General features: G+C 39.2%; 1 protein-coding gene across 5 annotated transcripts in view; it reads right to left on the bottom strand.

The window, feature by feature from the left end:
• The window catches only part of Snap25 (Synaptosomal-associated protein 25kDa), a 139,501-nt gene that overhangs the window by 33,655 nt on the left and 88,189 nt on the right, over positions 1–17,657 (bottom strand). For 3 of the 5 annotated variants that reach the window (XM_072299324.1, XM_072299323.1, XM_072299322.1), the window contains exon 4: positions 11,621–11,669. The exons of 1 other annotated variant lie outside the window; for it this stretch is intronic. In XM_072299324.1, the coding sequence (XP_072155425.1) occupies positions 11,621–11,669 (49 nt within the window). Of the gene's footprint in view, positions 1–2,455; positions 2,505–11,620; positions 11,670–17,657 lie in introns of all 5 variants that reach the window. One more of the 5 variants, XM_019046120.2, reaches the window with a different exon arrangement.

Below are 17,657 nucleotides of genomic sequence, written 5' to 3'. Positions count from 1 at the left end.
CACCTATTCATGCAACCATCTGTGAGCCGGGTTGTTGTTTGCGCAAGCCGTGAACTCGGAAAACAGATGTCGGGGAACCGAAACGCGAACGCAATCTTGTTCCGTCTCTCCGGCCGGCGAGTGATGTCGAGGGTGCACTCGAAACCGCAGTCCGGGTCTCGATGAGACTTCATCGGGGAGCACCGGGAACCGATGCGACGAGGCGAGGATCGCTCCCCAGGGACGACAGGGAGAGCCGATCCCACGTCGTTCGAGGGGTTTTCCCGGAAAAACCCCCGCAATGAATCCAGGATGTGAAACTCAAAAACGAGCGGATGATTTTATTGGGTTCACGCGGCGGTGCTTCTCTCACTCCGCGGGTCTGCTATCGTCAATTGGACCGCGTTAAACAGAAAGGAACCAAGCCACATCAGCAATTGCCAAATTTAAGAGGGAAATTTTATTTTTCACGAGAGAACGTTCGTGCGGATTCCTTTGAACATTTTAGGGAATTTGCTTTGTATTATGGAGAAAATTCAATAAAATTTGCACGAAAATCCGCACAACCGTTTTCAGGTAAAAAATTAAATTGCCCGATTAAATTTGGCAAAAGCTGATGTGGCTTGGTTCCTTTCTGCTTAACGCAGTCCAATTCTACAGTTCTGGGGAAAAACGCCGTAAGAGCCTTCAAATGTTGGCCAGGGTGTCTAGTTTTTTTTTTCATCTTGGGAAATCCTGATTTTTCCTGATTTTTGACCGCTAAATCCTGATTTCATGTTTTTTCCAAATCCTGATCAAATCCTGACTTTTTGCGGAGAAAAATTAACGGGCGGATAGCGGATAACTAACGGGAAATAAGCGGACAGCTGACTTTTCTCAAATCCTGATTTTACGACCGATTCTTCTTCAGACCCTGATGAAATCGGGACTAAATCCCGATGGACCTCAAATCCTGATAGAATCGTGAAAATCCTGATGCTAGACACCCTGGTTGCCATGTTTAGTTCAATAAAAGTCAAATTTACCGGGGAAATTGTTATTATTTTTTTCCAAATTTTTCAGACAATTTTGCTCGCGATTCAATCTGAAATATCTGAAAATTTCAAGAAATACTATGCAAAACTCTCCTTACAAAAACCTATTTTCTTTGAGGAATATGGTAACTATCAAAGGTTCGTGGGGCGTTCTTCCTTAGCACGGCAAAATTGGGCCGTGTTAAGCAGAAAGGAACCAAGCCACATCAGCTATTGCCAAATTTAATTAGGCGACTCAATTTTTTACAAGAAAACAGTTGTGCAGATTTTTGTGCAAATTTCGGTGAATTTGCTGCATAGTGCGAAGAAAATTCCTTAACAATTTCAAAAACATCCGCGCAAACGTTATCTTGTAAAAAAATAAAGTGCCAAGTTAAATTTCGCAATGGGTGATGAGGCTTGGTTCCTTTCTGCCAGACGCGATCCAATTCATATCAAAATAATCCGGTAGAAACGGGTCGGGTCGTCCTGAAGAGAATGGGTCAGTTGCAAAGAAGGGATGCATAAACGAGCATGAACGCGCGATATGGGGGCAACCCTTCTGAGAGGGAGAAAAATTGAGAGATCCTATCAAATTGTTACGGAAATGTTGATTTTACGGCGTTTTAGAGGTAGAGGAGTCATTTGTTTCCTTAAATTAGGGAAATGGGCTTTATATATGTTCAGGAGGAACTGATCATGTTTTTTGGTCAAAAATGAAGGCAAGCTTGGAGCTTTCTGCCTTCTTAATGCTAATTTCAGCTAGAGCAAAACCATTGGTTGTACCGCGCTCAGCAGAAAGGAACCAAGCCATATCAGCTACTGCCTTTACTCGGACAATTTAATTTTTTACATGAAAACGGTTGTGCGGATTTTGGTGCAAATTTCAGGGAATATTCTGCACAGTGCGAAGAAAGTTCATTGAAATTTTCAAAGGAATCCTGTGCGGAAAAATTCATGTTCTCTTGGAAACATCTAAATTGCCCAGTTATTTTTGGCAATAACTGATGTGGCTTGGTTCCTTTCTGTTGAATACGGTCCAGTTGGTCCTTTAAAAATGACTCGCCAATCACAATAAGCACGTGGACTAAGTCTGAAAAGGTAAAACTCGTCCTAGCTTTGGATTTCCGTAACTCTGGAGTTTTTTCATAGTAAAAAGTCTACGTTTAACGAAAATAATTCGTACCATTTAGAAAAATTAGATTCATTAAAATTCTTGGATATTATTGTGAGGGCGTAAAGATGTGTTGAAATACAAAAAAAGCCCGAGGTTTTCTATGTTATAATTATTTAAAAACTTTCCCTTAACCTTTCAACAGTGTGTTTAGCAGGTTTTTACTAATGTATTCCGTTAACATTTGCCATTGGTTTAACTTTTGGGGTTAGATTGTCACCCATGCATCCCATATGTGTTTTTTCTTCCTACCAAAACCATCACCAATAATAAGTATGAGCAATCTTACCGCCTTGGTGGCTTAACATAGCTAGAGTTTTGGTTCCTGCATCTTCACTCTAAATGACCCGGAAAAAAATAAAGAAAAATATAAAAAATCAAATCAAATAATAAGATATGTATAAACTTGAAAAAATACTGGAGTTCAAACAAAATCAAAATATAAACGATAACAAATAAGTAGATGGACAAAATTATAAGATTTAGTATCCGGATGGATGTCAGGCTTTTGGTGCGCGCATCTGACGATTTTCTTATCAGAGTCATGATTTTAAAATATGCCTGAACTATGCGTAGGAACAAATGTTTTGAAAATTTATTTCAAAATGGCTAAAAGAATAACAAAATCGGAAAAACTGAAAAAATGCAAGAAATATTTAAAAAAGTGGAATCAGAAAAATAAGGATAGAAAATCAAAATTAAATGGAATGAGAGTTAGATGAAAACTGGCAAAATATCTTAAGGTAAAAGAACAGAAAATAAGGGAGTGAACAGAAGAAATCACTACATAAAACAGAATAAATACTTAACGAACAAGAAAAATAAATTAAAAGTATCAAATAATAATATCCTAAAACACGGAGGAAGATTTTCATTCGATTCCAGAAAAAGAACCATTTTAATGGTGAGGTTGATCGAGTTCTTCGGAGCGACTAAAGATCAGACCTCTCATTTTTTTCGAACGAAAAAACTTAGTTTTTTCTGTTGAACTCGAACCAAAAGCAATTGGACAGGTACTTTTTAAACCTATCAAGTCTCTTCCGCAACAAGAAGTATCTCACAAGCCTTACCCAAGTGAAAGGACAAAACTACCGAACTAAGGAAAAACGCCGTACAAACATTCAAAAGTTGCCAAATTTTCGCCAGTAAAATGTTCGTTTTGAAGAAGTGTCATGGCGACATTTTCTCTTCTAATTTTCAGAAAATTTACATCTGATTGCAGATGAATTTCTATGAAAAACTAAAGGAAAAATAGGTACAGAGCTCCCTGAAAATTCGTATTTCATTAAAAGAAATCTAGGAGGAGGCTCATGCGGAGTTTTTCCTTAGTATGGCAGAAAATACCCCCAAAACAGAAGTGAAAAATAAACGAGAGGTTGACGAGAATTGAGAGTGAAGATGCAAAGGGGGACGTTTTGCGAGGCAGTGATTAGGTGAAAAAACCACCGTATTAAATCAAAATCAATTGGACGTATTTTTGACAAACGGGACTATGTGCATTGAGACATGAGCCCTGAGACCCATACGAATTGATGCATGACAGGGCTCACGCCATAATGCCCATAGTTCCGTTTAGCAGAAATACGTCCCATTTCGCCGAGCATCGCACCTAATCCTCGGCTTCGCTCCGAGGTTACCGGGTTTAAGGGTTCTGTTCACTATCAGATTAAACGGAGACATTGTGAGGTGGTTCTCAAAGATGGTGCAAGCTCTGAACTTCAGAATCCCGAGACGCGGGAAAGTTATTGCTTCCCCGATTTCAGTTCCAGCTCTGTGCCTCGCTTCCTATTCGGGGAGGGAATATAATTAGGAAGGTAAAACTTTATCGAACGGAAAACATGATTATAGGTTGAGGCGGAACCTTACTTGTGGATTCGTTTGAGTCTGTGAGACGTTCCGGGACATTCAGGTGTTCAGGTCGCGGAATCAATTAAAAGCGACGAACTTGTTCGTTCTTATTCCGATTTGATAATTTACATAAACTATGCGCACAGTTAATTCGGTCTGTGGTTTGGTCTCATTTAGATTATCAGGGATTTTATAAACTATGGCAAAAAGAAATTTGAAATTAAGTTTATCGGACTGTGGTTTGGTCTCATTTAAGATTATCAGGGATTTGATAAACTATGGCAAAAAGAAATTTGAAATTAAGCTTATCGGACTGTTTATCGGGTTCCTCCAAGATACGATCGTCTCAAAAATATGACAGAAGAGAAATAAAAAGAAATAAACGAAAAGAAAAGAGGAATAAAGTTGCAAAATAGGCCTCTTGAAGTAATCTGGGAAGATGCGAAAACTTGATGGCAATTAAAAAGCTTTAACAATTTATTTATAATGAACATTTGTGAGAAGAAGATTAAACGCAAACAATTCCCGGTTCAAATGAACAGCTTGCACATATGAGCGGCTTTCTTCCTTCTTTTGGGGCGGGGGGGGGGGGGGGGGGGGTGGTGGATGGAGAGTGCGCGAGATGAAATGCGGAAACAAAATTAAAGCGTTTAAATTTGTCTTCAATTTTATAATTCACGATCAGAATAAAATAGTTTGTTCGTAACAAAAAACCGTATTGAAAAACATTTGTGGCGTTCTTATGGTAACTAAATAATCAACATCCTTCTCTTCTCTCACGAGGGTACACCTCTCCAATTATAAAGTTTGAGGCTCACACAAACTGAAATGAAAACAAGAATGCGCCAGGTGTTTCTGCCTAAATATTGAATGTTATGTGCCGATGAAAATCTTTTAAACATACGTGGGTTAACCGAAGAGAAAATTTAGTTGCCGACTTTTAAAAAAGTGATCGGCAGAACTTCGTACTATATAATACTGTAGAGCAGAAAACAAGAAAAACTCTATCGATTTACGATACAAAATTGATTCTTACTCTAAAGAGAAATGAAGAAAAAAGGAGAGGGGTGAAAGGGAAATACATAAAAATAGATTATATTTATACCCGAAATGACTACAGTCGTAATCTATTTGTAAATGACTAATATATCTATACAAAAGGTTTCAAAACCTCTACCTCACGCATATGACTACAGCCTGTTCACTAAACATGTACTGAACAAAAAAAAAACAAGCAAATATTACAGTATAGGCTATTGCAGTTTCCACGGTTATATTGAATTTTCTGGGATGACAAATAAAACCATCCATCATCATTTCTCCTTGATTTCTGAAGACATTTCTTAATGTAATACAAATATGACACTACACTTTGACTACGACCTCTAAAGAAAATCATCGAATTTACAAGAATTATTGATTCGAATTTCAAATATGAAATTAATTAAAAACGACAATTAGTTTCTTACGGATGGTTTTATGGGTCGTTTACTACGAGGATAAGGCTAATTTAATCACAATTTCCCTCGATCCAAACAAGAATCGCCTATCTTTAGACTCATTGTCAGTTGTACATTTGAATGATCTGAGACAAATCAAGTAAAAAAACAACGCAACCATATATCAAAAGCGGAGTTTTTAGTACTGAGTACAAGGTAAATCTATGTATGTACACGAGACACGGAGACAAGCCAATTGTTCAGCAAATCAAATCTTGTGATTTCAAAAAACTCGATAACGATGACCCATAGAAATTTGAGTTTAACCCAATATCAAGTTTTTTGAAAGCAAATAACCGTTTTCAAGAGTACTCAGTGTCAAAATGATCGAACATCGTCAAAACATGATCAGCGTATCGTCGTTTCTCGAACAAACGAACATTTTTAGAAACATTTTTAAACATTTTTCATTTTGAGTGGCATAATCAACTCAAAACATTACATTTTTCACGAGAGAATGTCCAGGCAATATTATAACATCCAAAATTTGACTGATTTTTGCTTTTAGTCCAAAGAAAAATCAGTAAAATAGTCGGGTAGAAATGCCGAGTAGGTTCGTGTTGATATTACAGTTCATATGAGTGGAAATTTTGCCATGTTAGCGGCAATTACGTACTTTCGGATGGAAAACGACGAAATAAGTAACACTGTATTTAAACGAATGGAATTGCAGTTTCCCCGAATACTTGTCATGGATGATTTGTGCAGCATATTGCGGTAATCGTGATACGTGCTCGTATAGGCGTATTGCCATGCGTGCGAAGAAAAAACACAGGAAGGATTGTATGATCCAATGTTGCCAAATAGCCTCCCATAAATGGTTTAATTTAATACAAAAGTTACAACCCTGGTAAAAATTGGCGATAAGAGCTGCGTTTCAAAATACCATAGGAATTCTTATAGCCGGCTAAAGAAGGCTACAGAAAATCATATAGCTGGCTGTAGAATGCGGAGAAAATCATACGGCCGGGCTATACGAAGCGATAAAAAATTATGCCGCCAGGCTATAGTTCCTACCACCGGGCTTTACACTTTATCGCCTGGCTGTTGCTTTTTCGCCATCGATTACAAAAGGCTATAAGAAACTGTGTAGAAATTCGTATGCTTTGGTAATCATTAAGTTTCATACGGAACCACTTTAATAAATACAAAACACACATTATATTTTCCTTTAGAACATATTTTTGTTCATCAATTAAAATGAGAATAATCCATACAGGATGTGCAAACATTTCAGAATCATGAGTTGAATAACGCTGACTCCGCCAGATTAAATATTAGAGCCTAACACAAAGCGGAGCGGCGGCACAGTGGCGCCTACAAACCTAACAGGGATACTTCACGCATTGCGCAACGCGTGAAGTATCCCTGTTAGGTTTGTAGGCGCCAATGCGTGTTTTGCGCTGGCTGCCCGCCTGCCACCGCGCTTGAAGCAACTATTTCACACCAGAGGTATTGCACAGTATCATACGAAACTGAAGGCGCTCTAATATATTAGTAACTAGGGGGCTACGCCCCCTGGCCGCTACGCGGCCCAACCCCCTGAAGGCGCTCCGCGCCATCAATGGGCCGCTTCGCGGCCCTATTTTTACCCTCCTATCAGTGTTAGTTTTATTTTTCCCCTAAAAAAATACGATATGAGGTATACTTTAATTTTAAACTTTACTTAAAATTACTTTAAAATTAAAAGGACGCGTTTTGGAATGACTGCTTGATGAAATATTGCAGTAAAACAATGAACAATGATAGTCAGGTAATAATTAAAATTTCATAAGTCGGGGATCGTACCCACACTGTGATCAAAGCGGACGCATTTGACGTCTTTAGACGACTCGGCCACCGCTCGACATGAAGTCGCAGGTGCGAATCTTGTGCAGATAAGTGTAGAGCTGATGCGCAGGCTACCCAGCTACTGCGCAACCTCCTCGACCACTGCGCATCCTCCCGCGCATAGCGGTAGCAGTACCGGAGCATTCTGTAAACTCACTCACTTTTATAACGTGATTTTAAAAAAACCTGGGTCCTTTTTCCAAAATCTGATTGCAGCGGGCTCATCTAGGGCCTATTACCTGTCGATTTACGCAAAAATCATGGAAATCGGCCCGGTAGAACGCTCAAACGAACTATGACAAAAAGTATAAATTTACATTGTTTAAATGGGAGAATTCGCAACTTTACCACGTAATATAAAAAAACCTGGGCCATATTTTGAAAATCTGAAAAGAGTTGGCTTATCTAGAGGCAATTGCCCGTCGATAGCCGCAAAAATCATGAAAATCGGCCCGGTAGAACGCTGGAACTAAGCGTTACCAGTTTCGCAAAATTAGGAGGTCTTGGAGCTTATAGTATAGATGGCAGGCATCCATCAAAAGTACGGAGCTTTCCTCGCAAAATAAATCAAGATACTACGGCCCAAAAAGAGAGCAGTGGTCCAAAAACTCACTAAGTCCTAGGACTTAGTAATTAGTAACGTTTAGCATACACTTTATCGCCTGGCTGTTGCTTAATCGCCATCGGCTATGAAAGGCTATAAGAAATTGTGTAGCCGGCTATAGAAGCTATTGGAAATCTTACAGCCGGCTGCAGGTCTATGGTATTTTGGAACACAGATTCTACTGCCAATTTTTACCAGGGAAATATTTAGCCGTGACATTTTCATAAACTCTGCATGAAACTGCGAATGGAATCCTCTGAAAAATTGGAGGAAATATACTCACATTCAAATTTGAGTCTTTATCAAAGGAAATTTGGCAACATCCAAGGGATCATACGGCGTTCTCCTTTCGTACGGTGGTAAACGCGATTGCTCGGTTAGGTGGCTGGCAGTGGCGTGGCGTGCTTTCAGATATATCGATTGATCTGCCATTTAAATCTATGTAAAAGGATCGATTATCGAGGTGTTGGCAGCGAACACCTTGATAATCGATTCTTTACTACAGCTTCAAATGGAGAAATGTCGATAATGGATCACCACGCGACTGGTGGCTGGTGCAGGTTAGTTTCGCATTATACACGGACAGAGAAAAACGGTTTCAACGCAGAATTGAATGTTAGATTTCATGAATAGATGGAATGTAGCAGATAGAATGCCAATCCATGTGATAGTTCGACAAAAAAATTGAGTTCTGTGAAGTCAGTGTGTTAGGTGGGATGTTTCCTACTTTCCTCAAATCAAGTTGATTGTGTATAACCGAAAAATGTGTAAATAGCGTAGAATTTGTGCATTTATCTATTTTACTTACTTTATTTTTTATTTTATTTTATTTTTTGCTTAGTTCCTAACTTCCTGGCCTCCACAAAAAATATATTGGAAAATGCCTTGCATACTTTGTGTTTGAATGAGAGTTTATAACGTAGGAAGATAGATTAAAAATGAAAAAGAACGGGATAAAAAGTTGAATGACACAATGATACGGTGCATTTGTATACCGGAATAAAAGCGCTATGAGTGGGAAAATCCCGCGCAAAAGCGACTCTTGATTTAAAAAAAAAAAAAATTCTAAAATGTACAAGAATCGTACAAAAAGTAAACCGTTTTCTGGCCTCAAGATTCAACGTGAACCGAGGATGTTTCCTTCAAACAAGAACCCCTAAGAATTTGTATAAACATTGACAGGTAATTAGAATGTAAATACCCAATATATTGGTACCAAACATTAGAGTGACGAATTAAAAAGTGTTTCCACAAAAAGTTATATGACAAACCAGATTTTCTAGAACATATACACGAGTGGGTCTTATTGCCACGTTAAATTGTGCATATGCAGAGGTATAAGTGACATTTCTATTGGACATTATTTTACGTTGATCACGAAAAAGGGGAAAAACTAGCGTGACGAAATAAAGGTGCTCTACTAAAAAAAATTGTATTGAGGAAATACATTTAGAAGATACAACTACAAGATTGGTGTACCCTTTTCAACCACTACGGATCTCGCAGTTAAATAAATTATCGCTATGTTCATCGTAAGACGGTTGGGAAACAACCATTATTTAGAATGCTTTCATAAAATATGCCGAGCGAACTAGCAATCAGCATTTCCATTTTTCAAAACTTTTGCTGAAGTTCCGCATGGCACCCGAATACCTGATATTGAAAAATCAGCACCCGCTCAGCATGTTTGTAAACTTAAAATTTACGTTTCTTGCGTTTTTTATGCTTGCATCCAGATTAATTTTGACCCTTAATTTAGGGATGAGGATGCCATGATTTAAATTACGCGTGCCTAAAATTTAACTCTGCCAAATGGAATAGCCAACGAATCGGCAATCTTGAAACGAACTTGTAGGTGAGTAAAAAGTAAAGTTTTATTGCAAACAATACGAAATATTAACTAGTGGTGTGAACGTACAGACTAATTATAAAGGAAAAGCAAAATGTGGGTAGACATCTCTGCAAACATGAGTGATTTAAATTCACTTTGAGGGCTTAACGGTAACTACTGAGTGATGCTCATTCTGTTGATATATCTCTCACATCACATGTTTCTCGGAGATCAGAGGTTTTGAGAGTTGTTCAGTCAGGCGCGCAGCTTACACATGATTTCAGTTCTCATAAAGAGCTCTCATTAGAGTGTAGCACGGCCACTTCAAAACATAATACTAGTTACACTGAGGCGATGATTATGAAGCTCTTATATGATGGTTTAAGTCAGTTTCTCTGAGTAAACTTCTCTATGGATTCATGTTCAGCGGATTCTCGGGGATTTTTAGGAGTGCTCCTCCGGAGCAAAATTTGACTCCTCTATGGAGCAGATCGATGGTGAGACTCCTAAACTACAGTCCCATACTGAGAGTAAAGACAATGCGAATCCGTTTCTGATTGGTTCCCGTATTTTAGGCCTTCACAGTGTCACAAACGGTAATAAAGATTACGTTTTCACCAATTTCAAAGATTATGAACTGGAATGGACTGGGAAATCGGGGGTACGAGGAGGAAAAAATGGAATGAGAGAGGGAACAGAGACAAGAATTCGGGAAAGGGTTTATCAAAGATTACAAAAAACGTCCGATGTATGTAATGTTTATTCCCGTTTGTGACATCCATGAGCCGCGTTGTCTCAACTCTCTCTGTAAAGGGACTCTATCCTAAACAACGTATCTAGCTTTGCGACGTTGGAAGGAAGTTTCACTTACTTGGAGGAAATTGTTGCCTCTAGAGCTCTGGGGTTAATCGTAATATCTGGTAGTTACGCCTATGAGCTTACATGTTAAGGTGATTCGATGGACGCCATATTTTGTGTCAGAACGGCATGCGATATATCGCATCAATTGGTTCCATTTTTTCAGCTACTCGTCATTTTTCTCCAATTTTGAGGTCGCAATTCTGTTGTCAGGAGACTAAAGCACTCACTTATCAATTTTAACAAATAAATTCAACGTAATAAAAGCTTGGTTTTTTATGAGAGAAAATATCGCATTCGATTGCAGTTTCGATATTAGTATCGAATGCGATATTTTCTCTCTAAAAAAACCACGCCTTTATTACGTTGAATTTTTTTTGTTAAAATTGGTAAGTGATTGCTTTAGTCTCCTGACAACAGAGACGCGCACAACGAAAATTACCGAATTCAACTCCTTCCAAAGATATTTAACGATTCTTGATACGTGAATTCAAACCACCCGCTCATGAAAACTCAATTCTCTACGTGATTCACATCGCGCGCTGAATGTTATTATGACAGTCTCTGCTATATAAAAATCTGGCAACCTCAATCTTGACGCTTTGGCTCAGCTATAGCAAATTGCTTACCTATAGTTTGAACAACACATGGTGGGAAATGAACATTGCTCGATTGAGAAGCTTTCTGAAACCGTTGTAGTGAGCATTGCGATCTCAAAATTGAAGAAAAATGACGAGTAGCTGAGAAAATGGAACCAATTGATGCGATATATCGCATGCCGTTCTGACACAAAATATGGCGTCCATCGAATCACCTTAATCGTAATATTTGGTAGTTACGCCTATGAGCTTACTTATTAATTGCAAAATGCATTCTTAAGTGCAGGAGCAGGGGTAACAGCGAGCCGTTTATTTTTGCAGAGATGTCTCTAAATAAAAGTATACTTGTGAGAAATTAATGTTAGTATGTGTGTGTGAGACTCACCTCCCTGGTCATCCAGGGCAACGAGTGTTCGAATACCGGCTTCCTTACTCTGAGCAGCGTACAAACACAACAGACAATATGTAACGTAACATGTTTAATATAACAGTGTTTTCAACAAACAATTTGTGCCATCCGGAATAAACAGAAACATTCAGTAAATATCCTGCTCGTGTCAGAGCATATCAGTTTGTGGAAGCGAACCTTCCACGCGAAGGATCCTCATCTTCAACTTATATTCTTTAACCGTTGTGCATCACAGACAAATTCATCCGTTTGATGGATCGAAAGATTTTCCGCTTCGTCGAATTTTTGATTCGCTTCGACGCCGTAACCTACTGGCGAACGAGAGATAAATGAAAGTTTCTGAGAGATAAAAGTGTCGAGATCGCTAATTTGTCTGGAAAACAGGGGCCGAAGTTTGTCGGCTCTTCCACGCGGAGACGCAACATCCATCAGAGAGTCCAAACCGCACCACCGACCAATCAGAAGTGCTAAAACCGGATTTAAGTGCGGTCAAGACTCGTCCTAGGTAAATTTAAGTACGACGGAAGGACCGACAAAATTCGGCTCCTGAAGAATTGATTTAAGTAGGAATATTCTTGCATTCCCGCCATAGAGAAGTTTTTCTTGAATTAAGAAGAAAATATGCTCTTGTCATGGAGAAAATCGTTCATATCGAGCAGAGACCTAAATGATGAAAGCTATATTATTCTAGGTTCAAGAGGAAATTTTCTTCAAGTCACTTTTTCCCGATGTATCTCTGCATTGCGACACATTTTTGTAACGGGATGGCCGGTTAACTAAATAAATTTTAAAAAATATCGGCATCCATGACTGTTACTTTGCAAGAGGATCAGTTTTCAAGTTGGAGAAACAGGAGAGGTTGGTGAAGTTATACCTCGTATCGTTCAAGCTAAGCTTCTGCTTTATGGACCGGTCAAATATTTAAACTAAGTTTGAGAAAAATAAACTTTAAAAAAGGAAAAATCGTAAAACGCGAGACCTGAGTTGTATTATTGATGACGCGGAGACGTGAAAGGACGGGATGGTGGGCGTTCGTGGAATTTAAATGAACCTAAATTCCGTCTGCGCTCATAGTGAAGGAAGCAGTAAAACAGTGAATTTAACGTCTAACTTACAATGTTAAGAGGGCCTACTTTCACTTTCAGCACGGTTGATCGTCATCCTATGATCAGAATACGAATGGATTCGTCAAGTATCAGGAAAACTAATAAGGGGGGACGGGAAACAAGGCCAAAATACAACACTAAAACCAGAGACGTTTCGACTCAAAACTGAGTCATTTTCAGTCGGAAAATAAATTAAAAATTAAAAAATATCGAAGGAAAAACCTGAGATTTACATGTTGATGGCCGAGATCCGAGAACATGTATGTCTCAGATTTGTTTGATTTTTGATCTATTTTCCGGTTGAAAATGACTCAGTTTTCAGTCGAAATGTCTCGAGTTTTAGTGTTATACTAGGGGACTATATGCTATATGCTCTGTGGCCCTCAAAATGTATATTTTTTGTTTCATTCAGGGTTGCCACCAAGTCTAGAAGATGAAAATCCCTGACCCTTCCCTGATTTCCCAGACACATTTTGGTGAAATTCCTTGACAACTGAGGGTATACGCCAGATGGTCAAAAATACATAATTAGAAATTGTTTTTGGGCAAAATTTGTTATCGAAACGTCAAAATCATTCTAGAGGAAACAAATAAAGGCGCTTGTCAATTTGTCCCTAACATTTTCGTCATTTTCCCTGACATTTCCAGGTTTTCCCTAACTTTTTAAAATTTCCCTGATATTTCCTGGTATTCCCTGGCTGTGGCAACCCTGCATGCTCTATGACGCTCAAATTTTTTATTTTTTGTTTCATTATTATCTACCCGTCCAATTTCTCTGATTTTGTTCCTCTTAGCAATCAATGATGCCAGGACAAGCCTGCTTCCCTCAAATCCTCCAATTCTTCGCGCGAAGCGCCTATCGGGGGTTGCACCGCACAGGAGCCTCGGGACTCCTAGTTTCCGCCGAGCTTAAAGTTGGAGATGCGTCTGGGTCTCGGTCCAAGCGGCACAGTTGCCAGACTGTGCCAATAAATGCAGATATTGTGCACGGGTTTAAACGGAGGAAGTGCTGAAATTTCAGCACTATCTGGGGACTACGAGCGGAAGTGTGGCAGCGGTCCCGGGTGCGCTCATCAGAGTTTCATGCGAACTCTGCGAGTAATATGGAGAGCGACGAGGAACATTGAGTCAACTAGGAGGGAGCAAATCCCTGAATTAATGAGCAACTTGAGAGCGGTGAGGCGTTATACAAAATACGGCTGAAATAAGGGCATTCGGCTGAGATTAACGAGTGGGATACGAGGCGGCCGAGTCGTTCACTTCCCAACAAAACTGTCGAGGAAAATCCTGGCGCCACGGCTCTAAAAATAAACTCGCTCAATTGTTTCGTTTTCTCTCCTGATTTTACGATTGTGACCGTCCACGGTCAAATGGACTTCAACCGATATGGAGGCAAAATTTTCAGGACACAGCGATTTACCCAGAGACAAGAGCCCCTCCACTGCGGGCTGATTGTTGAAATTGATAGACAAAGCAATAGACAAAGAAGACATAGGGAGTATGGAGCGATCCTATTGGTTAAAATGCATAGTTTCTATACACTAGGGGAGAAAATGATGGATTAGCTATAGGGTCTCTCTATTACGTATCTTCTTTGTCCAATGCAACCACTCGCTTCCACCAACAGGATCCCTCAATATCCATTTTGTCTTCTTTGTCTATAGATTTGTCTATCAATTTCACTAATCGGCCCGCTGGCCTCCTAGTGACAGCTGGAAGCTTTTTTCGGAATTCAACACTTCCTTATGGACAATTATAAGGGATGATCACTCTTTTCTCGGCTGTTGACCTACCTACTTGGTGAATGATGAGCTTCGGGTGATTTCTTAAGCCAAACAAGTTTCCCAAACTTCGGTTTGTTTGCAAAACGAAACTGCCAAGATGATGTTAACCATCAGCCAAGTAGGTAGGTCAACAGTTGAATGTTGAGGTCTCGAAAATAAAAGCTTCCACAATTGCTAAGATACTAGTGGAGGATCTCTTGTCTCTGGACTTACAGGGGGGCTCCGATTGTCTTCGGACCGATTATCCGCGAATCTTGCAGTTGTTGGGGTTTTTTCCTCTTTTCCTTTCTAAGGAAACAATGCAAGAGGAGAAAAGTGCTTGAAGGTCAAACAGTTCTTTTTACGTAAAAAAGTCATATTTCTGAGAGTGAATTCTTCCTGAAAAGGTGCGAAATATGCTCTCGTTCGTGCCGAAGATTAGTGGTGAATTTTCCGAGGTTCAGATTAACCATAAATAATGCTGTGAGTGATTCAAATCATCGAATAAGCAATCACAACACTTGACCTTCATATTTTGATAGCTAGGTTTGATAGTGTGACGATAGCTACAGGGACTGAGGGGAACGAGTGCTGTAAGTCGAAATGGGTCGATAAATCGGATTTTGGGTTTCGACAAAACACTTTCCAGAGGAATAAACTGCGAACGGTTTCGATCAGTTTCATGTCAATGAAGGGCGCAAAGTTACATTATCTCAAAAATCAAGTCTCAAGTGTCTCTGTTAATTACAGTATCTCACCGAATTCCCGAAATCCGAATTTTGACCCAAATCAACAAAATCGATATCCTGAAAATTTCGCTTCCGTGGACGATCACATTTTTACACCGATGACTGCTAACCACAAAAAAATTTCAGCGACGGATCTAGTCAGTTCGAAAGAGGAAAGGAGGTCAAATCCAGGTTTTACCTCGAAAATTGGTGCTTTAAACTCTTTAGAGGACGAGAAGGAAAATTTTCTCAGTTTCTCTGGGTAGACGTTGGACCATAAGAACGCCAGAAACTCAATTTTGACCGCGTTAAGCAGGAAGGAACCAAGCTACATCAGCTTTTGCCAAATTTAATTGGGCAATTCAATTGTTTACATGCTAGGTGTCTACTAAAACAGGCTAGCCAAAAATCAGTACTTTTACAGTACATTCCTAAGAAATTTAGTACCTCCTCAACAGAAAAATTCCGTACTTTTTCAGTACCTACGTTTGGCGAAATTCGAAAAATTTCCAATATTTGAACTTCTCGCTCAAATTGCGACATAAATGACGAAAACTTGACAAAAATCCGGACCTTCTCGCGGAATTTCCGCACTTTTCTAGTACTTCCGGACCGCCCTTAAAAAAGCATTACTATTTCCGGACTCTCTGGAGATTGCGGACTTGTAGACACCCTGACATGAAAACGGTTGTGCGGGTTTTGTGCATATTTCAGTGAATTTTCTGCACGGTACGAAGCAAATTCCTTAAAATTTTCAGAGGAATCCGCACGAACGCTTTCTCATAAAATATTAAACTGCCCCGTTAAATTTGGCAATAGCTTATGTAGCTTGGTTCCTTTCTGCTAAACGCGGTCCATTCAGTACTCGAATTGCGGTAGGCGAAACTACCCAAAATGGCCATTGAGCAATGATTACCCTAAAGCTTTTAAAATTACGTCATTGATTAGAATGGACTCTATATTTCCTACGTTACGGAAGGCGACGAAGCAAGATAACATAATTAACTTCTGCTCAGCTCGGAATGGTCTTAGTCGAGAGGGAACAGACTGAGCGAGAAAGTAAGGGCACTTTTCTCGGGGCCGCATTAACATTAACCGTTATGGGTCGAGGGCGGAAGAAAGGGAAGCAAGCAAGATGAAGACATTCAACGACCGGAGTCGAGCGAAGTGTAAGAACATAGAAGTATAGGTCGTATTTGCATGAAGAAACATTTAATTTATCGCGAAGAAGGGGGAGAGGGATGAGCTTAAACCAAGAGAAAGTAATTGCGAAGAATTACGGATAAGTGATCTGAGCACAAAGAGCGAGGCAACGGAAACAGTCAGGGTTGCCACAGAATTTGAAAAATCAAATTCCCGGACATTTCTCTGATTTCCCTGACACGTTTTGGTGAAATTCCCTGACAATTGTACGAATGACAGATTGTTAAAAAAAATAAAAAATAAAAAAAAAATAAAAAAACATGGTTAGAAATAGTTTTTAGGCAAAATCTGTTGTTCGAAACGTCACACCCACTCGAGAAAGCAAATGAAGTTGATTTGACGAATTTTCCCGGACATTCTCGTCATTTTCCCTGAAATTTTCAGGTTTTCTCTGACTTTTTAAAATACCTGACATTTCTAGGTATTCCCTGACTGTGGCAACCCTGGAAACTGATGCGCCAAAGAACAAGAAGAAACTTCTGAAACTGATTTCAGAAACGACAAATCGGCTCTTGATTTGCCTTGGTAAGTATTTCTATAAAAGTGTCCACGTGCTTGGTTTTTTACCGCACACGCTGTCTCCCTAAAATCCCCCTTAATTCCAAAATTTCACGTTGATCATGAATGAAATTAAGGACGAAATAGCGTGGTTTAAAAGCGAATCTTAGAAGCACCAGCCAGAAGAAAACTTTTTTCCGGAGTCAACATGTTTTCAAGAGAATTGCGAAAACGACGATCGTGCTGATAGCATCAGTGGTTAGCAGCAAATCGAGGACGAAATAGAAAAACTCAGACCTTCTAAAGAATTTCAACGAGGAAGAAATTAATTTCTTTCAATTTGACTAGTTTAGGAAACATGAACAAATTACTGTATATAAAATTATTGCGCATGTGCTATTCAGATTTTTAAGATATCATTATACTCATCGCTACACGGATTTTCAATAAAATAAACTTTTTTAAAAACGTAGATAACTTTTGTACTGCCGATATTATTTATGCAAAAAAGGACATAAAGTCAAAAACCATCAAGTATTTACAAGAAATATTTATTTCATGTGTGTACATGTTAGTGTAGGGGGTGGTGATGTGTGGATGTGCTTTCGTTTTACGTTTCGAGAGTTCGAATATGTTGAATTAATAAAAAGCTTCATCTCGTACTCTCCAATCTGAGATGCAGCCCTAATTACATCCTATTATTGATTTGAATACG

Source organism: Bemisia tabaci, chromosome 4, assembly GCF_918797505.1.
Source record: "Bemisia tabaci chromosome 4, PGI_BMITA_v3".
Taxonomy (NCBI): domain Eukaryota; kingdom Metazoa; phylum Arthropoda; class Insecta; order Hemiptera; family Aleyrodidae; genus Bemisia; species Bemisia tabaci.
The sequence above is the reverse complement of the archived record's forward strand: the minus strand, read 5'-3'. Positions and strand labels throughout refer to the sequence as shown.